The 22,711-nt window shown below is 39.9% G+C and overlaps 2 protein-coding genes and 1 long non-coding RNA gene across 4 annotated transcripts in view; 2 read left to right on the top strand and 1 right to left on the bottom strand.

The window, feature by feature from the left end:
• The first annotated feature begins 179 nt into the window (after positions 1–179).
• On the top strand, positions 180–17,398 carry LOC111323175 (uncharacterized). Of its 2 annotated transcripts, XM_088763240.1 has the most exons (5): positions 180–304; positions 459–592; positions 4,582–4,715; positions 9,985–10,194; positions 11,882–17,398. In XM_088763240.1, the coding sequence occupies exons 4-5, from the start codon at positions 10,131–10,133 to the stop codon at positions 16,291–16,293; spliced, it is 4,476 nt and encodes a 1,491-aa protein (XP_088619366.1). In that variant the 5' UTR covers positions 180–304; positions 459–592; positions 4,582–4,715; positions 9,985–10,130; the 3' UTR covers positions 16,294–17,398. The 2 variants fall into 2 exon arrangements, with proteins under 2 accessions (XP_088619366.1, XP_022782212.2); XM_022926477.2 differs by having other exon boundaries at positions 185–592; positions 10,027–10,194.
• On the bottom strand, positions 10,083–11,473 carry LOC148727939 (uncharacterized). The gene is made up of 2 exons (XR_016002482.1): positions 11,287–11,473; positions 10,083–10,216 (listed from the first exon to the last, which is right to left on the bottom strand). It is a non-coding gene; the product is annotated as an uncharacterized LOC148727939 (long non-coding RNA).
• An 859-nt stretch (positions 17,399–18,257) lies between the features above and the next one.
• Positions 18,258–22,711, top strand: part of LOC111323167 (uncharacterized) — a 7,977-nt gene continuing 3,523 nt past the window's right edge. The window contains exons 1-2 of the mRNA XM_022926464.2: positions 18,258–18,463; positions 20,137–22,711. The exon at positions 20,137–22,711 is cut by the window's right edge and continues 3,523 nt beyond it. Of these exons, the coding sequence (XP_022782199.2) occupies positions 18,391–18,463; positions 20,137–22,711 (2,648 nt within the window). The 5' untranslated portion in view covers positions 18,258–18,390. The remainder of the gene's footprint in view (positions 18,464–20,136) is intronic.

Raw genomic sequence — 22,711 nt, 5'->3', positions numbered from 1 at the left:
AGTCTGTCGCGTATGTCAAGAATAATGCACGAGAAAAATAATGATGTTGGAGCTCCGCGCAGAACTAAGGGAGTACCGCTCGGTGCATGTGCTGACATGGTTTCTTTCTTTTTTTTTTTTTTTGGCTATTTTTTTGAGTCATCAAAATAGGAGGGACTGCTCGTAATCTTATTAATATTCAATCAACTTTCTACGTTGACAACTTATTTCAGCCGGTCCACGTTACGCTAGGCCATTCCCGCCATACGATCCCGTCGAGCGTCTCTGTTGAAAGACCTTGAAAGCTGTCGTCAGCCTTTATACTGTAAAAGGGGAAGAAAAACCTGTTGGGCGATTCAAGAAACGAATTGCTCTCGGCGAAATTAAAACCGAAAATTACAACCGAAATTAAAACGCTGACGTATCGATTTCTTTCCTCGGTATCAATGACTTGGTTATTGAATTTGGTCTTGTTTCAGTTTGAGCTTGAGCTGTACCGGCAGGTAAAATTGCTGAAAGGGAAAACTGATTGAATTATAGTCCAACAACCCGGCAATGACTTGAGTTGGAGCTACCACAACTATTGGCGGAGACGGAGGGAGCGAGTGAAACGGTAAGTCGTGTTCTGAAGTATTGTCGTCTTGGCAGTATTTTGTTGAGCCATTTGTACTCATTTATGGAGTTACCACTAGCTCACAGTCTAAGCTGTAACATTATAAAGTAACACCTTTGGTAATGATGTATTCCCATAGCCGTTTTATATCTCAAACTTATTTGTTCTTATTTTAAGCAAGGAAATGCGCGGCTAGCTTTTGTTTTCACTTTTGATTTCGTTTCTGTTGTTTGCCCCACGGTTATAATTTAGCTCGCGCTCTGAGGATTCTAACCAGATCAGCAAAAGTCTGCGTTGGTGTGTTTACATCTATATTATCAGAAATTAAGCCGTTTTGAAAATAGTAATTAATTATTGTTAGATGTCTTGAAAGTACGCTTCACCTCGCTTTGTTAGAGAAAGAGTAAACAGTTCTGAATTTGCATCGAATTTACGTGTGATTTATCATCATGAGTAACTGTCATATCATCGGCAACTAATATACTGTTGACCGGATAACGTTCAGTCGGTCAGATCGATGAGGTGAGTAAAATTTTGTTTGGCGGGCCTAGATCTCCTTACAATGTACCTTAGTGATCTTAGCAATACTTCAAGGCATTTCTTACATTAATTTTGTTTCGAAGAGAGCACATGATACTTTTTTGGCCAAGCTGGAAGGTTTGCGATGACCCGTCATGCGTGACAGCCATTCAGAAGTTTCGTACTGCATTTTTAGTCATAATAATCCCAACTCTTTTCAACGTGGACAGACGCGTCGCTTATGGCGGGCCAAGAAAGAAAATTGGTGGAATTAAACTGCAAGGATAAAGCTCTAAAATATTACATGTTAGGGCAAGAGTACCATATAACCCCATACATAAATTATGCATTCAGACTAGTAGACTTTGTTTTTAAAGTTTTGTTGTGAAAGACAAAGAATTGGAATGCATAATTAATGTATGGGGTTATTTGGTACTCTTTCCCATGTTAGGATTTGTAAATATATATAACAGACCTTTTTAAAATTAGAGGCCTTTAAAGTTGATCTTTATTTTGCCTGTGTCAAAAATTCAGAAAGTACACTATTTCAACGGGTCACTATAAAGACTTCAACTTAGTAATAGATATAGCAAGAAATCATTATTCTATATTTTCAAAGACAAAAGGACCATCTGGTAGCACACAAAATTTCAGAGTGGGAATGCATCGCGTTAATTACGCACAAAAGAATCAATGAACGAACTTGTTTTAAAATAAATGGATGCAGTAATAATGAAATGAATGAACGAAAGATAGATTAAATGCAAAAGTAATGGAATCATAGAATCATAGTTAAAGAAAAAAAGAAAGAATGGATGAATGAATGCCCATTTCTTATTCCGCAAACTAAATAATCTGTTGGCATGTCTGTGTATCAAGTATTTTTATTATTATTATTATTATTATTATTATTATTATTATTATAATAGTTTTTACAAGTACATGTGGAATGGCCGATGAATGCAAGAGATTCCATAGCCGCCTCGCAGAGTTACTTGCTTTAAAGAAAGAAGATGACTACGCTACAACCATATCTTGGATAAGGGCGAAGATATCCTTTGCCATTCTACGTTCAGCTTTCCTGTGTCTCAGAGGAACCAGGAGAAAGAGAAGAGTAGCCAATATATCTGACACTGACATTACATCGGAAAGTGCGCAAGCCAGAATTTAAGTAGTCAATTTTTTAGTATGTAGCTTAGTTTACTGAACTTTTAATTTTTTTTTTAGAGAACTGCTTTTTGTGAAATATTTTTAAGGAAAAATCTATTATTATTATTAAGTTAATACCGAAGAGATTCAAAACTTTTCTCTCAGTTAGAGAATTTTTAAACTTGTTTTGTAATATTTATACCTTAATTGTGATCATCATTACAATTATTATAAGAAGTGTGTATCCATGAGCTTTTTCTGGGATTTTTACTGGACATTTTGACGCATTTGTTTTCGATTTTTAAGCATTTCATCATAATTTTTGTAAATACTTTTAGTGATTATAGTGAATAAAGATTATTATTTATTATTATTATTATTATTATTATTATTATTATTATTATTATAATAAGTTAAAGATCTATGAGAGCGGTGGAGCTAGCATCGGAAAAGGACGCTTCGAGCTGGCTAACTGTTATACCCATGAAAGATCTGGGTTACAATCTAAGCAAGTGAGAATTGGTGAGAATTTAGAGACACCATCAAGATTAGATATGGCTGGGATATCTCCGATCTACCGAAGACCTGCGCATGCGGAAATTCCTTTGAAGTTGACCATGCGATGATCTGCAGGAGGGGTGGTTTTGTGATTCAACGTCACAACAAACTTCGAGATCTAGAAGCTGACCTGCTACGCATAGTATCTACTGATATCGAGGCGGAGCCGATTCTTCAGCAGATAACTGGGGAGACCTTGAATAGGGGTGCGAACAGAGCACCCGACACCCGTCTCGACATACACGCCCGAGGTTTCTGGGAGCGACAAAGATCTTCATTCTTTGATGTTCGCGTATGCCACCCAAATGCAGAATCCTACCGTGAAAAGACTCCCGAGCAAGTCTACAGGCAGCATGAGAGTGAGAAGAAACGTCAGTATGCCAACAGGGTCATGGAGGTCGAACAAGGAACTTTTACGCCTTTAACATTTAGTACAACAGGTGGAATGGGCACAGAATGTAAAATATACCATAAACGTTTAGCTGAGTTAGTATAAAATAAAAAGGGAGAGAGCTATGCAAGCACCATGTCATGGATTAGAGCCAAGGTGTCATTTTCGCTCATTCGTTCAGCTTTGCTATGCCTGAGAGGATTACTATCCATTAGAAGAACCCTCGATATCATCGACTTGGACTTCTCCCTCGACAACGCTATCGCCTGCCCAACGTAGTTTTGCCGTGAATTTTACCAAATTGTTTCTGTTTTCCTTTTTTTGTTAATGTTTCCCTCGTCGTTCGCTTTAAACGTGGAAAACATTTTCGGTCTGTGCATTCAAAGTCTTTTAACCGATCAGCCGGGATTGGAATATTTGAATTCTAAACAATCTGTTTCCCTGTTCATTCACTGGCGGACGCGAACAATGGACGAAAATGTAAGTTGCTTCCGGTGAGCGTCAAGCCGCACGACCCCAGTCTGGTGGGTAAACAGTTGAAGGGTCACTAAACGCCAATGGTTCCCCACCCTCGTTAGATATTTTGAATTGTTCATCGTTTAACGTCGTCCAATCAGAAAAGGGCAATCAACGTGACGGTTTCTGGCTGGCATATGAGAATCTTGCAACGCATCCCAGACGCTAAAATACTTTAGGATTTTGATTTTCTTCGAGGGCTAGCTCCGGTCCGTTTGGATGAATTTTGGATTGGAAGGTACGAGGAGAATCGTGCATCTTTTGACCTTAATGCTGCAAAGTTTGAAAGCGGAGCAATGCGATTTTCGGGGGGAAAATTGCTGGGGCGCTTGAACCCTTTAAAAACAAGGTTTCCACCCTAGTCTTTCTTTAATGCATTACATTAACGACAAAATCAGTATTATTCAAAAGCGCTCAAAAAAAACATTCTTGAGGCAAAAGGACGACTATGCACCGCAGGTAAAGTAATTCAACGTTTATTTATTAGTGATTTATGTACATAGTCAGCAATGTATCACTCTAGGTGAGGCAAACGGTAAATCTGGTACATTCACTATAAAACAAAATCGTTTTTTCATTCATCTTACTACGTTGACAACTTATTTCTGCCGGTGCACGTTACGTCAGGCCATTCCCCGCGCCATACGACCCCGTCAAGCGTCTCTGTTGAAAGACCTTGAAAGCTGTTTTCCGCTTTTATACTGTAAAAGCGGAAGAAAAACCTCTGAGCGATTCAAGAAACGAATTGCTCTCGGCGAAATTAAAGCCGAAAATTACGACCGAAATTAAAACGCTGACGTACTAATTTCTTTCCTCGGTATCAACGACTTTGTTATTGAATTTGGTCTTGTTTCAGATTGAGCTCAAGCTGTACCGGCAGGTAAAATTACTGAAAGGGAAAACTGATTGAATTACGATCTCACAAACCAGCAATAACTTGAGTTGGAGCTACTAAAACTGTTTGCGGAGACGGAGAGAGCGAGTGAAACGGTGAGATGTGTTCTAAAAATTTGACGTCTTGCAATATGTTACTGAATCAATCAAAGGTATTTATTTGGGAAAGTTACAGCTTACAGTTTGTATGAATTGTCAACTTATAAGTTAATAACTTATGTATTTCCGTAGCCGTTTTATTTTTTATAGTTATGTATTATCATTTTTTAGCAAGGAAGTGCGAAGCTAGGCTCTTTGCAGGACTTAACACGTGCTTGGATACCACATAGCAACGCATTGCTGGTGAGCAAGCAAACCAGCGTCCCGCTCATCGTGGCGATCAACTCAAGCGAAACGAACTTTGACTTTTTGGTCGAAAACATCCCAAACGTTTGTTGTTTAAGTATGAAAAACGAGATTTACTGTGACTTTAGTTTCATCGAGTGTGAATTTCGCGCCTGATTTACCTTTGCTCTGGGAGTAAAAGCCAGGCGAAAGCCCAAATATAAGACAAGATATGGCCGATTCTCCAGGAACGAGTAACGGTGAGTTTCTTCGTTAACAGTCGTATTTCAATCTTATAAACGTAATGTCGTTCAATACAGGAAAAGGTTTTCAGTGTTAGGAAATACATTTGCTTGAATCCAGAACATTATGATCTTTATTTCCGAGTTTGCGTGTTGAATTCTTTTAAGTTCGTTGAACACAACTAGTGGTCACATTCTCGCTCGCTTTCATTTTTGCCGCAACTGAGTGGCCAAATTCTCACCTTGATATTTCGTAATCATAATCTTTTCGCCAAACAATTGCGGATTTACAACTGAGGACAACATTTTGTTCTATTTTAGAACCTGCCAACAAGAAAAAACGAGGTTCTGCGTTGCATTGTTGTGCTCCAGAATGTAGCAATGACTCCCGTTACAACAGCTCGTTGTCTTTTCATCGTTTTCCTAAGAAAGACGAACAACTCATAGCAAACTGGATCGTAAAAATTCGACGCACATCGTGTAAATATCCAGGGTCAGCGAAAACCTTAAAGCGTTTGGTTGGGTGCCTGCAGCCAGATTCTTTCTGGGCATACGCTTCAATCTCAGAAAATGCGAGGTCAGGAAATGCTGACAAGTCGGCAGAAAGAATGCAAGTCAGTTTGATCGAAGGTTGTTTCGATCGAAGGCCGTTTCGATCGAAGGTCGTTTCGATCGATAAAGTCGATTCGATCGAAGACAAGAGTCAGTTCGATCGAGGACTGTAACTATTGCTTAAGTGTATTGAACTTACTATTTATCAAATCTGTTTAAAATATTTCCTGATACAGTTATCACGCTTTATTCCTCAGGGTTCGCTTTTAATTTGCTTTTTCAGAAAACAGACGCGACCATTCTTTATGTTCCACGTACATTTGGAAAAATGATGGCAAATATTTGCTCCTGGTTCGCATCATGGTTCTTCAAATTTTATTCTTTATTAGCTCGCAAGACATCGCTTCTTTTCCTTGAATCACTACTACATATACTACTATCATTTACTCTTCGATCAAACTGACTCTTGACTTCGATCGAACTGACCTTTGGTTTCGATCGAAACGACCTTCGATCGAAACAACTTCGATCGAACTGACTCGCTTCCGGCAGAAACAGCAAGAGGAAAGAAATAGTCACTGTGGTATATAGAAATATCACCTCCAATTCAATGTAAACCTTCTAGAATAAAGGCACCTGGCGTAAAACTTCGTTTCGTATTGATAACACAAGATAAAAACGAACAATTTATTTTTATGAGTCAGTAATATCCAATACTGATATAGCGAGCGAGAATGTAAATAACACTAGTTGTGTTCAACGATCTTAAAATAATTCGACACGCAAAATCGGAAATGTAGATCATAATCTTCTGGATTCATGCAAATATAATTCCTAACACTGATAATCATTTTCTGTATCGAAAGATGTTACGTTTATAGGATTGAAATACGACTGTAAACAAAGAAACTCACCGTCACTCTGTCTTAAAGAAGCGGCCATAAAAACTAGATCATTGGATAATGGCATTCAAGACTTTTTATTGGCTTAGCCATTATGGTATATGAGTCAATATACCATAATCTAATATCTGTACATTGAAACATCCGGTTTCTTCTTACAAAATAAAGTCGAGAAGACTTGTCTAATATCTTGGGGGCGTTTTTTAATAAAAAAAATTATTCCACTCGCGCTTTTTGGATATGAGATGATTATTCTTGGGTTTCACGTGACGTCACACCATTATGCAAATTAACCGTCGGCCATATTGGTGCCGCAAAGGTGACAAATATATGCTAAGTTTATACCATAGCTATGTAGTGCAAGTAGTCTTTCGTCACAGTATTATGGACATATTCAGCGAGAATTCTGATGAAATCATCGCAAATCTTTCAAAGAATATTCCAGTGCTATCAGAATACGCAAAAGATTTAGAAAAACACGTCAAAATTCGATATTTGAAGAAGATATCTGTAGTTGGCGTTGACCCGCAAACTATCCCAAGTGAGCAGTTTAGCGCAGAGGTAATTCCATCAGTTGAAGCTACAGATTTAGTAAGCTACCTAGTTCTGGAAGCAAGCTATTATACTAAGCAGCAATTCAAAGCCTACAAGAGTTTAGAAGCTTATAATCAACTGGTTACTGGCTTCGTAACGTCGGTAAAAGGTCTGCATGTCTCAGGAAAAGTAGTAGTTATTGCGAAGGTTAGACACTCGCAAAGAATGAACCATCCACTGATACCAATTTGGCTAATTACCGAAGAAGAGGGGACTATTTTGTGTGCCCGTTATATGGAATGTAAGGCTGGATTCGCGGAAACATGTTCACACATAGCGAGTGTGTTGTTTTATATCGAAGCGTGGACGCGAATCAATGGTAAACTCGCATGTACCCAGGTAAAGTGCACGGGGCTTCTACCAACCTTTGTCAATGAAGTGAATTACGATAGAGTAAGAGGCGTTAATTTCAAGCCCAGATTCATTTATTTGCCTTCACTTCGCGGCGATTTCCCTTTCGAGTTCTTGTAACTGTAGTTGTTGTTTTCGCTTCTCCGCCCGCTCCTTTGTTCGCAAAACGCTCGCCTCTACAGCCTTGTGGTCAACTGTTTTGTACTCTCTTTTACCTAAATGTAACGTGGGCACCCAGTCGATGTTTTGCTTATCCCAACTTTGTGCTGGTCGTCCAGAAATGAAGTGACGACCACAGACTCTCTCTCTTTCAATGACGTTCTTCCACTTCAGGTTATCGCGCTTATCGCTAAAATCCAAAGTTCCCGCCGTTCTCTGCTTAATTCTTCTGCCAGTTCCCCCTCTCTAGTAACAACTGTTGGTATACGATAATACCCTATGCCTTTTTCTTTGCCACTATTACTAGAACAGCCGAAAACTATACAATGAACCATAACCACACGTATATTCCTTACAATTCTGCGACACCAATATGGCAGATAACAACCGTTGTCAAGCAAATTAGTCACGTAGGTGAAACCCAAGAATAGCCGACTCAGCGCTACGCGCCTCGTTGGCTATCTATCATCTCATATCCAACGCGCGCTCGTGGAATAATTGTTAAATATTAAGGCTTCCGCCGAGCTTTTTCTCCAACAGCAAAGGTAAATCAGGCGGAGTTCAAGCACGATCAAACAAAAGTCACGATAAACTTTGTTTTGCGTCCTTAAACAAAAAAGTTTGGGATGTTTTCAGCCAAAAAGTGAGAGTTCGTTTCGCTTGAGTTGAGCGGGACGCTTGTTTGCTTGCTCACCAGCAATGCGTTTCTACGTGGTATCCAAGCACGTGATTAAGTCCTGCAAAGAGCCTATTCTGTGTTCACTTTCGGTAAAACCCCCCTGCGGCTCTAATTTCGTTCGCACCTTAAGCATACCGTGCAATGCTCAGAACTTGAAGAAACAGGTCTGCGAATTTCTGCAAATGATATCGACAGAAACTTGGTGTTTTTAAAACCAAAAATCAATTTTTGTTGGACATTTTTAAGAACGCCTTACTTTCGCTTTGTCGGAGAAAAATCGACAGGTCTAAATACAATTTATAGATATTTCAAAAAAAATTTAAAAAACCCTTAATATTGAAGAATATCTTCCTGGTGACTGTCAAAAGCCCTGAAAATTTAACCGTCAAACGTCGGCAAAGTAGGACAAACGAATTAAGCGTCGATTGTCAAAGCCGCTTACCCTCAATTAAGCCCTTTCTTCTACTACAACCATTTCGTTCAGAGTTAAATTTCCCCAAAATTGCGTGGCTTTATTAATTCTCGGAGACCCATCTAGAGTGGAAGCTATTCAGGCGAGAACAGATCAGGGATTTCGGTTGGAAGCGAAGTTTTCTTGACGGCTGAGAGAGCAAATAATAAACTTTCACGTCCAGCCGAGTCCGCAGTTTTAACCTCCCACCCGCCCGATTGTTAATTAGTTCTTATTAAACGAGCGGGAGGTCTGTCTGGGAGAATCTTGACCGAGGTCGCCAGAACAGGCCGAACGCAGTGAGGTCTGTATCAGCGACCGAGGTCAAGATTCTCCCATACAGACCGACCTAGCTCGGTTAATAAGATGTTTATTATATGGCTGTGTATTATATGCCAATTTTTTATATTCTTTGTACCTTTTTTTTCTAGACCGGTCTAGATGGGAAAATCTAGACCGCTTTCAATATTGATTTCAGCCAATCAAATTCGTGAATTCGGTAGTTCCCAGTCCGTGTGAGACACAGCCATATAATAACTTCCTCTCACGCAATTATTTTGACTGAGCTTCCCTGACAGTTGTCAATAGCAACGGAACTTTCCATATGATAAGACTGGCTTGTTATATTATTATTTGTAAATTACTCTAAGAATGGTTTGCTTTTGTTAAAAAAGAAATTAAATAAATTGTTGCTCGTCATCGAGTCAACGAATTTTAACAGAATAGAACTATATTTGGTAAATTTTTTTTGCTCTGATTGATTGCCTTGCCTTTTAGGGCCTTTGCTATTTCTCACAATTAATATTTAGATTTCTTGGAAAGAGAGGGGATTCCCAGAAAGAGAAGATATTTCTCAGAAAAACTGTTAGAGCTAATTTTAATCATATTCTACGTCACAAGGACCCCTATTTTTCAGTTTCTTGGAAAATTGATTTCAAAATAAATCGAGGCTGAAATTTTACGTCAGCTTTACACAATAAAAATTCGGGAAGTTTTCAAGTTGCGAGGGCTTTGTCGAATTTCGCTGATACCAAATAGCGAAAAAATCAGTCTTCTACAAATTGCCAGGTACCAGTAGTTTAAATCTAGCCAGATTTATTTCGTTTTCCAGCACGAGTGAGGCGGGTAGCAGAAGGATAATTTCGTTTTCCAGAGGACAATTCATAAAAGACGGCGCCACAAGAAAATTTTTCAATTCAGCGAAGGACGGCATTGTGGATCTTGAATGATGTGTAGCTAACTCTGTCGGCTTCGTCCATGGCGTTTATTCCACTCTTATCTTGTTTTCTTCAACTTCTGGTCCTTCCTAGCGTCAAAGCAGGTTAGTTGAAGCTTCCTAAATCCTAAGAAAACGGTTAAGAGGAGGGAAACTTCTCAAAATATTTTTATCTTTTGCACTGAGCCGTGTCTAAGCTTTGTTAAACTGGTTTCTGGGGCTTGGAAGAATGTTTTATATGTATTGCATTTAAATTCATCTATTTCGAAGTTTTGAAATCACTCGTCAATCGCGTGTTAAAAGAAGCGTTCAAGGTGTTATATTTGTGTTATTTCGTTGAGAAATCAAGTGCATTTGGAATTAAGATGTATCATGACAAGCTTAAAATCATTCTATTGTTGTCTGGTGTCGACGAACAGTTTTTTGCAACGAGTCATTTATCCTTGAAAAGTTCACAGCGACTGAAAAATTCCTTTAAGACGCAATAGAAAAAGTCCTCGATCAGATATTGGCCGAAAGACCCATGAGAAACAAAAATTTTCAGGAGACAGGACAAAAAACACTCTGTGACTCCACAACTGTGGTTGTCGATCAGTTATCCAAGTTTTTGGCAATAAATAAATACACCTTATCGATGGTTTAACATATAATACGCGCGAATATTAAACGAGTTGCTTGATGTTTTTCCATACCCTCTAGAAGTAATGAGCAAAAGGTCGGTTTTCTTATAAAATACGAACCTTGCAAAAAAAAAAAAAAAAAAAAAAGGCCGGGAAAAGAAAACAAAGTCGGAATCGTTCAGTGCGGCCATTTTGTTGTGATCCGCTCAACGTGCATATATGTTTGCCTTGATCTACAGAGTAAGAGCACGGCATACTGTACTGCATACTGCACCGGTCCGTTTGCCCTATAATACATATGGTAACATGGCGCAATCGTGGAATAATAAAAGGCTTTAACCAGTCGGAAAATGTTTCCACTGTTGACTTGGAATTCTGTTTTAGTTGCATTTTGGTTGAGAACGGTATTAAATTTGTAGTGAATTCTTAAATTGTACAAATACATACAAAATCGGTATTCATGCATCAAACCTTGTTTTATACGTCATCGCTTAAAAGGAAATGGAAAGATTCAAATCTTCTTTAAATCTTAAAAATAAGACATTTCACTTAATAATTTAATCAAGTAGCCGCGAACCTTTTGATTTGGAAATCCCGCTTTTCCGGCTCTTTCAACTCAAGTTCTTTCTCTGTCAAAATCATTCAATATTGCTAGGAAATATTCGGTTATTCCTCAGGAGTTGAAACTTAGGCCTGTTGCATTAATTGGACCCACGACCGACAATCCAACATAGTGCTTCGATACGAATGTTAGGCGTACGAACCGACAGTATATTGTAAGCACTGGTGAAAATCTCATTCAAAATGAATTAATTATTAAATCGATTTTAATCAAGAATATGTTTTTGTGGTCGAAAATGAAATGAATCATTCGACCAAATTTAATAAAGAAACTGAGCATTTTTTACGAGTTTAGGTTAGGTGTTTACACCTTTAGTTCATTCGACGGGCCGAGCCCGAAGTTTGCCATCTTCCTTATCCAATCATGAGACCTAAAGATAAACTTGGTTTTCGCCACTTTTACCACGAAATGGCTTAAAGTGAACCGACTGCGTGACGAAGTGACTGGGAGTGTATAACTTTGTCGTTTGCCATCGCATAACGGGAACAGCATCCCTCATAATAGTTAAAGTCTTCTAGCCTTGGGTACTAAACAGTAGTTACACTTTCAGGTACCGAAGACCAAGGACCCAGAGATATTTTTGTCTCGCTTTCCGGAAGAGACACAGAAAACTGCGGCCCTGTCGATGAACCTTGTCAGTCAATATCGCAAGCACTGGATCTCATAGCCCCTGGCGGATGTATACATCTGAATGGGACTGGAACCATTCAAACACCCTTTAACTGTACCAATCGGATGGCACGTGATCATTATCAGGGTCTTTATATCAAGAAGAGTGTAACAATGAAAGGTTTTCAGTCGACTCCATATGTGTCATGCGTGGGAGGAATTCACTTTGAAGGTGACCCAACGGAAAATCGTTCGAAATTTCAAATGATGGTGACTTTATCGGGAATTGTATTCAAGGGAACTCCTATCGAGTTTCAAGACTGTAGTAATATTCATCTTATGAACTGTTCACATCAAGAATCTAAAACCGCAGTGAGTGTTCGCGCGCTAAAGGCACCAAGCGTCAGTTTTGATATCCAGGGTCCTTCATTATTTAGAAACAATTATCACTGCGTGGAAATCTTGTTGCACGGTACCAGCCATCTCATTGCGAGTATCAGTCAAACAAAATTTATATCAAATGGCATTGATGGACAACATTCAGCAAAGGGCTTAATTTCTATAATGGAGCGTGCAACAAAAAGTACAAAGCAGTCAGGACCTGTTCAAATTTCATGCTACAAAATCAGCTGCGTTGGAAACTGGGTCCCCTTTGTGGTTTTAGAACTTAAAGCAGCGGTGACCAAGGAGACATACAGCCACATTGAACTGGTGGACAACAACTTGCAAACGCCATTCAGTTCGAAGAGTAGACGCTTTAAGGATAGCATGTATATATCTCGAACAAGGAAAGTCGACGTAACATTCACAGACATGCATTGTGCTAACAACAAGAATGATCAAGCTCTAAGATGTATAAAGATTTATACAGATGAGGCCAAAGTTTCCATCGATCATTCCGCTTTTGTCGGGCAAAATGCTAGCAAGGGCAATGGTGGTGCTATCTTCCTTGAGTCAACAAAACATGCATCTTTAGTTGTGACAAATACCGTATTTGAAAGAAACGAAGCGAACGCCGGTGGAGCTGTCTACCTCAACATTGTTCACAATGCGACACTTCAAAACATGAGGCTAAGTTTTACCAATGTTAACTTTACAGAGTGTGTTGCTACCACGGACGGCTCTGCTATTCTGGTTGGAAAAACGCACAAGCCACAATCGAAGCCATTAAAATACGCTCTCTATGCATCACTTAAAAAAGTTAATGCGATAAACTGCGTCAGTCATAAATTGAAATATCGATTTGGCAGCTTTTGCCTCACACTCCATAGCGGACTGGTCATTTTCGACGAGTTCAATTGGACCAACACACGACCAAATGCAGAGAGTGCAGTCTACATCGGAACAACGGGAGGTAACACGAACGTAACGATTGTTCGATCTTCATTTATCGGTGGCAAATCAAATCAAAGTGCATTCGTTGGGGTCCAGATATTTGGAAGACAGAGAGGAATTGTCACGGTCAAAGATACCTCCATGACTAACAACAGCGAAGGCGCTCTAGATATCACTCCTAAATGCAGGATCAGGCTTGAAAACGTGACGGTAGCCTCCTGTATGTACGGATTGCAGTTGTCCAAAAGATGGTTGAGCCAGGAGACAGGTCGATTCCTTGTCAGCATTCTCATAACCAGTTGCTCATTCAAGCGCAACGTTTATGACTTATCATTAAATGTTAGCAATCCGCGATCAATTTGGTTAAAAGTTAATGACTCGATCTTTACAGGTCGGCCAAATCGCCGAGACAGAAAAGGCTACGCGATCGGCCTCTTTGTTCCGCCTATCAAGAAGAACATGAGTTGCAGCGCCGATATTGAACTAGACAGAGTAACTTTCCACTCTCGACCATCCAGTATCTTTGTGCTATATTTTAAAGGAAAGAAAACGACAACCATACGTCGAACAGTTTTTCGATACTGCACCGCTCTCAGTAGACAACACTTGAACTTTGGCGAACACACGTACATCTATGAGACATCAACGGGAGCTGTCTCGATCCTCTCAATTCCTGATGAACCCTGGAAACTAGGTTGCGTGCAACGGGACGATATTAACAACACCCACCCTCTGTGGAGATACGAAAGTCACGTGACCATTGAAGACACGTTATTCCAAGAGAATGCTGGATTTTTCGCAGGCGCCGTGTACATCAGCAATGGAAACACCACATTCAAAAACTGTTCTTTTCAAAATAATCTGGCAATTTGGAAAAGAGGGCAGGTGTATTCTGCCTATGGAACAGGCAGAGTGGAATTCAATGATTGTACTTTCTCGAGTAGACAGAACGATAAAGTCATCGACGGCAAAAACGTACATAATGCTGCATTCTTTTATTCCGAAAGTGAAGGACCTATTGTCTTTCGAAACACTACAATGATCTCGACCATCCCGGAAAGGAAGTCTCACTATGTGCTTGAAATCTTTAGCGGAGGCTACGTGGACATGGACTACAACACGACAGTACAGTGCAGCAAGGGAAGTATGCTGATACTTGAAAATGCGTCTCACTTCGCTTATACAGAGAAGAGGAGAAGCTTCTGCAGGGTGAACGTTACAGCTTTTAGGTACGCCTGCAAACTGTGTTCCTCCGGCTACTACAGTCTTGAAACTGGAAAGGCAAACGGTTTTACTGTGAATACTTCGTTTGAGTGTCACCCTTGTCCGTTAGGAGCAACTTGCATGCGAAATGACATTAACATCGCAGCCAAACCAAACTTCTGGGGATACGAAATGAGAAATTCCCATCCTTCACCATCATTGAAGTTTATTCCATGTCCTAACAACTACTGCCAATCTCCTAGTAGAAAATCCATAGACTATAACAGTTGTCGTGGAAACAGGACTGGGTATCTCTGTGGCAAATGTGCTCCGGGATATACCGAGTCGCTATTTAGCACGAGCTGTCGTAAAATGAATCAATGCAGTGACTATCTTTTGTGGTTGGTGGTCATTCTGTTCACCGCTGGAATGGCAGCATATCTGGTGAAGAAGCCGCCACTCTTGCGATACCTAAGTTTTCGGCAGATCTTCTGGTTTTTGAAGAACAGAGAGCACAACGAGCTCGAGCCTAGGGAGGAAAGAGGTCAAGTGGACGATGAAGAAACAGACAATGGCTACTTAAAAATTGTTTTCTATTACTACCAAGTTGCTGACTTGTTCGTGGATGAATCACTCGCGGAAAAGCTACGCGAACTCCGAATCCCATTCGTGAACATTGTCGTATCTGCGTACAACTTTCAGGTTAACTCTATTTACAAAGGTATTGGCTGTCCTTTTGTGGGATTGACTGCAGTGACGAAACAGCTCTTTCTTTCGTTAGATGTTTTTATCACAATGGGGAATGTTGTCTTCATTTACTGCGTCCATTTCGTGGTCAACATGGTGCGAAAAAAGAATGCTCCATCAGTACATCATTACATGGCAGTTATCTTGGAGATTTTGTTGCTAGGCTACGACAGGCTCGCCGAAACCTCGCTGAACTTAATGCATTGTGTTCCTGTAAGATCTGAGCAACGGTTGTTCATCGACGGAAACACCGTTTGCTGGCGACCATGGCAATATGTTCTCCTTGGCTACGGCGTCGTCTTCGTGGTGCCCTTCATCGCCGTTCTTTACTACGGCTCTAAAAAGCTTCATAAATCGTCCATTTCTGCAACAATGTTTTTGACCGCCTGTGTCGTGCCTTTGCCATTCCTTGTTTACTGGTTATTCGTGCACGTTTGTAAGAAGAGAGGAGAGAATTCTGCAACGAGGCCAAACGATGGAGCAGAGGAAGTGAAAAAAGTTTTGCAAGGGCCATTTCGTCGTCCTAATGATCAAGATGGAGATAGAGGGACACTCTACTGGGAGAGCGTTTTAATTGGTCGACGCCTCATCCTCCTTTCGGTACACTCTTTTATTCCAAACGCCATGTTACGTGCTCTATTATTGGCTGTAAGTTGCGAGCTTATGGCGATACATCATTTTGTGAAAAAACCTTTCCAACATATCACAGCCAACAGAGTGGAATCCGTGTCCTTGGTTGTCTTATCCATCATGGCGATCATAAATCTCACAAAGGCCACCCTTTTGTCCTCCGGGATCGCTGCTGTGGGAGAAAACAAGCTCTATATCGAGTACATGCAATGGTTTCAAATTGTTTCGTTGGCTTTTGTCCCAGCTCTTTTGATTCTACTTGCTGTCTTCGCAATTCTGTCGCTGATTGTACGTATGGCTGTTACACTCGTCAAAAAAGTCGCCCAATTCATTCCCTCTGGCCCTAATAAAGTTCTTGTAAGAGGACCACTTCTGGGCGACTGGAGAGGTAACATTCAAGAAGATTATCATAGCCTTGATGAGGGAGACGATCATTGACATAATTTATTAGGTAATGAGTTCTTTATTCAAATATTCGCACTCGGCAACTTGAGTCATTCGACAACTAATTTGTTTCGACAACAAACGGAATCGGCAGCAATTAACTTTAGGTAAGGTTTTTCTGCACATTTGATGTAATAATAACTGACAGATCGTTTGACAGGCAAGAACGTCACTTTTAGGGCCCTCGTGGTTGTCCATGAGTGATCGCAGGTTAAGAGGAAGAAATGGTTATCCAAAAAATGATTCCACTCCCTCACTTCCTGTCGATGAAGCCAAATTGTAGAATGCGAATATTTTCGACAACCATCTCTGTAATGTGAAGCTACTAATAGTCGGCGAGCTCAAATGCTCTAAAGAAAAGAAAGTCCGGCTCACGAGAAACATGTTTTTGAAAAACAGACTAGGTAAACTGTAAAAGTAAGATTGAGGAAGTGACCTTATTTAAAAATACTCTTTGGAACATTTTCTCACGGTGAACACTTCTTGTCGATTAATTTATGCGTTTGGGCAGGACATAATTTTTTAGGCAAACTAATCTTAAATGCCTCCTGAAATAAAACTTTACAGCACTTTTGCAAGTTTTCGAACCCGTGATAAAAAAACTGTAGGTAATGGTGAAATTTAAAGACAATATATGCTTATTAAAGTTTTAAAAGTTTAAGCAACTTGTTGCCCACCGTTCTAAATTCTTAATTATTTCGGGATGCGTACTAAATCACAACAAAAATGATACTCAATTTGTGTATATTTGACTGAATACCCCACACGAACATCTAAATGGCTCAATGCTACTTAGCTCCGGTTGATAGGGATCTTTTAAAAGGAATAAGGACGGGAATGCCGAGGAAGAAGTTGATTAAAAAATGAATTTACATTTTTGGTTAGAATCTTGCGAAAGGCTGGATGTGTTTGCCGTCCCGTGCGGCGTCATTCCTGAACATCAGTATAACATGTGTGAGCCCATAAGATCTTAAGCTTTGTCACGTCCTCGATCTGTCGCCATTGTGGTTTGCTTAAGGTCTACAGTGTTTTCTTTTTTGGATCTGTCTGTGAGTGTGTATATGGGTAGGAAAATCAATAAAGTGGGACCGAAACTAAAGCCATAGTATTTTCTTGCCGACAATGACTTCAGCAGCCGTATCGCTCAGCACGAATTTTATAGTTTTCCTGTTCAAGATTTAACAAAGTCACGTGGCCTAATGTTGAAATAATAATTAATGTAAGGTGTGGTAGGAATCTGCTGAGTATGGAATTCAAAGGTGTTTATATAGCACGAGCTCATAGAAGAAGGTAAACCCATCCCAAAGAAAAATAATCAGGACTTTGAGTACGATAATGAGCTCTTACCAAATCGGTGGATCAGCGTGGTTTGCGGACGCGGAAAACTTTTTTTATCACCTTTTATCACCTCACCTTTAATTTGTTCCCAAGAGTCATGCATGTGCGTAGGAAAAGTGAAATAGTTAAAGATTCCGCTACGGGGCCATAGCGAAGATCAAGGTTTGTGATGGAAAACTAATGGCATAAATCTGGTAAAAATTAAGCAGAATTCTGTAGAGCGAAGACAGAACAACGGAGGATGATTGAAATTATGTGAAGAAGGTTACCTTTCTCTGACTTACGTTATAAAAACAGTTTAACTTCCTACATGACCGCTGATCACAAAAATGACCGCTGTCAACGAACTGGCGCCACAAAGTTAAGCGCTAAAAGTTTATGTTTGCCATACCGACCAATAAGGTGGCAGCATAAGGTGGTGTTGGGATGATTACATCTTACTTGTGAATCTAATTATATTATGGTAGGATAATTGTTTCGTGCACGTGATAATGTCATTCTGTCGAGAACGTTTACAAGGATTTACACGAGTCTCATGCCACAGGTGAACCCTTAACTTCTGCATCTGCTTTTGTAATTTTCAACTTCTCTAAAAAGGCCTTTATTCAGGGTCACTTTTCCCTGTCTGATGGGTGTCCCTTGAATGAAGGTTCCTCGCTATTTCATTTTCTAATCGTTTTTAAATACTTTGACATTGCATCCGATGTAGTGAAAGGCTTTCCTTCTTAGTACTACTTAAGCAGGGCTTTCTCGATGGCGGGCCTTTGGCCATGGCCGGTATCACACCGTCTTGTCTTAATCGTGATCTTCTTTTTTGCTGTAACAGGTAAGTTTTTATTTGCTCTCATTTAACCTAAAAATGATCAAAGACAGAAATATTATGACGGTTTAAGTATGCGATGCGGAAGAGCGACGTGGTTGCAACGAAAATTCCATCTGAAATTTCGATGTAATATTTTGTGATATGTGGTAAGGTTTTTTATTGAAGCGGATCCTTTACCTGACGACTCCGTGGATCGAACGTTATGTTAATTAAATAAATTTACTACAAGTGCCTTACCTTGTTTTTATCCATCTTCCTTGGATTTCTAAAATTCACAATTAGTATATTGGCCACCGTAACGATTACAAAAGCTGACGTTTCGAGCGTTAGCCCTTCGCTCCGACGAAGGGCTAACTCTCGAAACGTCAGCTTTTGTAATCGTTACGGTGGCAAATTTACCATTTCAACTTTGTTGATATATCCAAATTATTTCGTTACTCCCACCGACGCAGCCCCAAACAGTTTCTTTCGAAACTATCAGCCTTTACACATTTAGCACAGTTAATGAAACCATCAGCTTGTCAAATCGTTGCAATTAAAAGATAAAACGGGAACATTGTCTAAGAGTGATCTCGGAACCTTTTTGTTGACATCCTCAGAGTTTATTACACGAATTTAAAAGAAGTTCAATATATGTTGCGTACGGTTAAATTACACTTAATTTCAGTTTCGGTGGTTGGTATACGCTGACTGCAGAAGGTTTGAGCTTGTATAGAAAACGGAGATTTCGTCACACAGACTTTTAGTGCTTAAAAAATCAACTCATTCATTCAGTCTTAGACGAGCGGTAATGTACAGTTATGGTCGAATCCAGAGAGCTCGGTGAATTTTCATGTTTTCGCGGAACCAGGAGTACTCAGTAAATTGAAACTAGAGAGCTACACATGTTTAGTAAGCAAGAAAACTAAAGACAGCGATTTTCGCTCATACACAGGCATTTGGAGATACCCTTGTTTCCACTGTCACTAGCGGTAATATTAGGATTTTAAAGAAATTGAGTCATTGCGACAACATCTTTTTGCGTTTTGGAGTTAGCCGTAAGGCATGCAGTGCGAATTAGTCAGCGAACCGAACACAGAAGCAACTACAGCAACTCTATTTTTACATAGGCTGTCTTTCTCGCAGTAGAAACTGAAAATCGAAAAGAAATTTTACTCAGCATCCTTCCCTGAGGCACTCTTGAAATTCTAAAGATCATGTTAATTTTTTTGTCGTGTTAGAACTCTCATAAAAGTCAGTCATTATATCCTAGAGTTTTAATAACTCTGTTTCTTGTTCTACAACTACCTTGCCATGGGTCTCTCGATAAACATAAAAGTTTGTTTGTTGCATGGAGGCACAGTACATACTTCATTCTTCTATAAGAATATACCTTTTCATGATAAGTTTCCCATGCCTTAGCAACAGTAAATCAGTCAGGTAACCAGATCAATTGAGATCGAGAACTAAAAGTTTTGGATACCCTCAGGTCACCCTACAGCTAGCTGGCAACCAAAATAATAATTAAGAATAATTAAACATTGAAATTAGTGTAATTTTTTTTATTCTCACCCATTAAAACTCATTATGGGGATGGATATAAATAGACCGTTTAAAAGTCTTTTTTTTAGTGCTTACTTTTGGCGTGATGAGTTTGTAGAGTTTGTATGATAAATTTTACCCACCTGTGTTTGCAGATTGCCTTTTGTCAAAGCGACAACGAATAGTCCACGTTTCAGTATTTGGAAATGACGCTGATGACTGCGGGGCCATAGGGAAACCATGTCGAACAATAGCAGTGGCAGCTTCACGGGTTGCCTCGGGCGGGATCATTATGCTGAATGGAACCGGAGCAGAACAGAGACCATTCGACTGTAAAAAGCCAATAACGTGGGGTCAGCGAGGTATCTGGATAAGAAGGAATGTAACAATAACTAGTTTAGACCTTACCCGAGCCTGCATACGATGCCTGACGGGGTTTCATTTTTATCGGTCAAACCGAGATCTACGAGTCTCATTAGCTGGAATAACATTCCTTGAAACACCCCTGAGATTTAAAGACTGTTTTGAAATCACACTTATCAACTGCACTCATCAGAACGCTAAAGAAGCTGTCACTGTTCGCTCTACCAATACCTCAACAGCAAATCTCACCATTCGTGGTTCTCTGTTTCAGAATAACTCTCTTTGTGTGAAAATACAATTTTTTGAAGGCTCTGGGACAGACCTGAAGTTCTCTTTGGATATCAAGGACACTAAATTCCTGAACAATGGGTTTTTAGATCATTTTAAAACTCTATTCAGGGGCGCTGTCGAATTTTCAAACGAAGGTAATCTTTTCCGCAAGATTTATCCGTCTATCGCTGTTGAAAAGGTAAGGTCCGCTGACAGTGGCGGCCATTTTCTAAAGATCGACCTCCCCACAGCTATTACGTCAGAAAAGTACGATGACGTCGTCCTTGAGCGGAACAACTTCGATTTCTCTCAGAGAAAGTCTCGTAGTCTTTACTTTTCAAGAGTGTTGAGAGCCAGAGTAACGTTCGATCGTTTGCAATGCAAGGATAATTATCAGGTTATGTGTGTAAAAATCGACGGAAGGACAAATGCAACAGTTTTTGTCAGAGTCCACGATTCATGTTTTCACAATAACAGCGCATACCAAGCGGATAAGTTGTGGTCTGCAATCTTTCGAGTGGTGGGAAGTGAAGGTCATTCTGGAAACGTTACAATTTCTAATACGCTTTTTGTCAAAAATAACCTAACGGCTATAGGCATAACTCCTAATTTTTATTTTACTTTAGTTAACGTAACGGTGTCTTCTTCACTGAACGGTTTGCGCATCATCTCCTGGGACCGGCGGAATGAAAACAACTTTAATCTAAGTGTTACTATCGAAGGCTGCAAATTCCAGAAAAACATTCACGACATATATGGGTTATTGAACAACACCATAAATATCTTCTTTCGGATGACCAACACGCTGTTTGACGGTAAAGAAATAAAAAGACATGAAAACTCCACTTTTGGAATTCGTCTCATTACTCCTCACTTGGAGAGGAAAAATTTTTCTGAAACTGCAATTGAATTAGAAGATGTGACCTTCAAAGGCAAGCCTAGCAATTCGTTTACGTTTACCTCCGAGGGTAAAAAGACCATTGTTGTTCGCCGTTGTTTGTTTCGAGACGGGTTTGGTCTTGAAATAGACCAATGGAAGAGAGTACATCACAAACACATTCCCACTTATACGACTAGTCAAGGAGCACTCTTACTGCTTTTCAATACGGATGCATTAGAGAACAGGGGATGTGTTGACAATGGCGTGACAAATAATACCCATCGCACGTGGAAATACTCCAGTCACGTCTTGTTCGAGGACACGTTGTTTCAAAACAACCTTGGACACATTGCAGGAGCTGTTCAAATCATTAATGGCTATGTTAAATTTCAGAGATGCAAGTTTATTAATAACTTCTCCGAGAGAAACACAGGACAGATTTATGTTGGATACGGAAGTGCCAAAGTTGAGTTCAACAGCTGCGTGTTCAAACGAACAAAACTAAGCAAGAAATTCCGTGGGATTGCGTTTACTTTCAGCAGATTTTTTTATTCAGAAAGTGGAGGCCCGATAAAAGTACTCAACACCTCTTTTTATTCCGGTATGGGCAACAGGCTTACGCCAGGATCTGTTCTACAAATTACATCTGGAGGCTACTTCGAGATGGACTCCAGCTCGACAATCCAATGTGCAGTTGGCAGCGAACTCCAATTCTCCAATTTCTCTCATTTTATTTACGACGGAGGAGAAGACAGTCATTTTTGTCGAATCAATTTAACAACTGAGATATTCTCTTGCAAAATGTGTCCCCCTAAAATGTACAGTCTTCAAAGTGGATTTTCTAGAGGACTTAAAGTCAGTAAAGGATTCAGATGTCAAGAGTGTCCTTTTGGTGCTCACTGCAATGGACCCAACAACATTCTGGCAAAGCTCAATTTCTGGGGTTACAAAATCCCCAACGCTAGTAACTTTTCGTCACTGAAATTCGTGCCTTGTCCATGGGAGTATTGTCTTCCTCAATCGATATATAAATATCACGGTAATGATTACAACAAGTGCCGTGGCTTTAGGTCTGGTATCATGTGCGGGAGATGTGCCACAGGATACTCAGAAACGCTTTTTTCGTCAGAATGTCGACAATCCCACAAATGTAAATGGAATTATCTCTGGGTTCTAATGGGACTTTACACCGTGTTGTTAACCATTTATCTTTTGAA

Source organism: Stylophora pistillata, chromosome 6, assembly GCF_964205215.1.
Source record: "Stylophora pistillata chromosome 6, jaStyPist1.2, whole genome shotgun sequence".
Lineage (NCBI taxonomy): Eukaryota > Metazoa > Cnidaria > Anthozoa > Scleractinia > Pocilloporidae > Stylophora > Stylophora pistillata.
Note: the sequence above shows the minus strand (reverse complement) of the source record. Positions and strands in the feature narration are given on the sequence as shown.

Coding starts and splice junctions, on each gene's coding strand:
- LOC111323175 (XM_088763240.1), top strand. CDS start 10,131: ATGGCGTTTATTCCACTCTTATCTTGTTTTCTTCAACTTCTGGTCCTT. Junction 10,195..11,881: donor CCTTCCTAGCGTCAAAGCAG/GTTAGTTGAAGC, acceptor TTACACTTTCAG/GTACCGAAGACCAAGGACCC.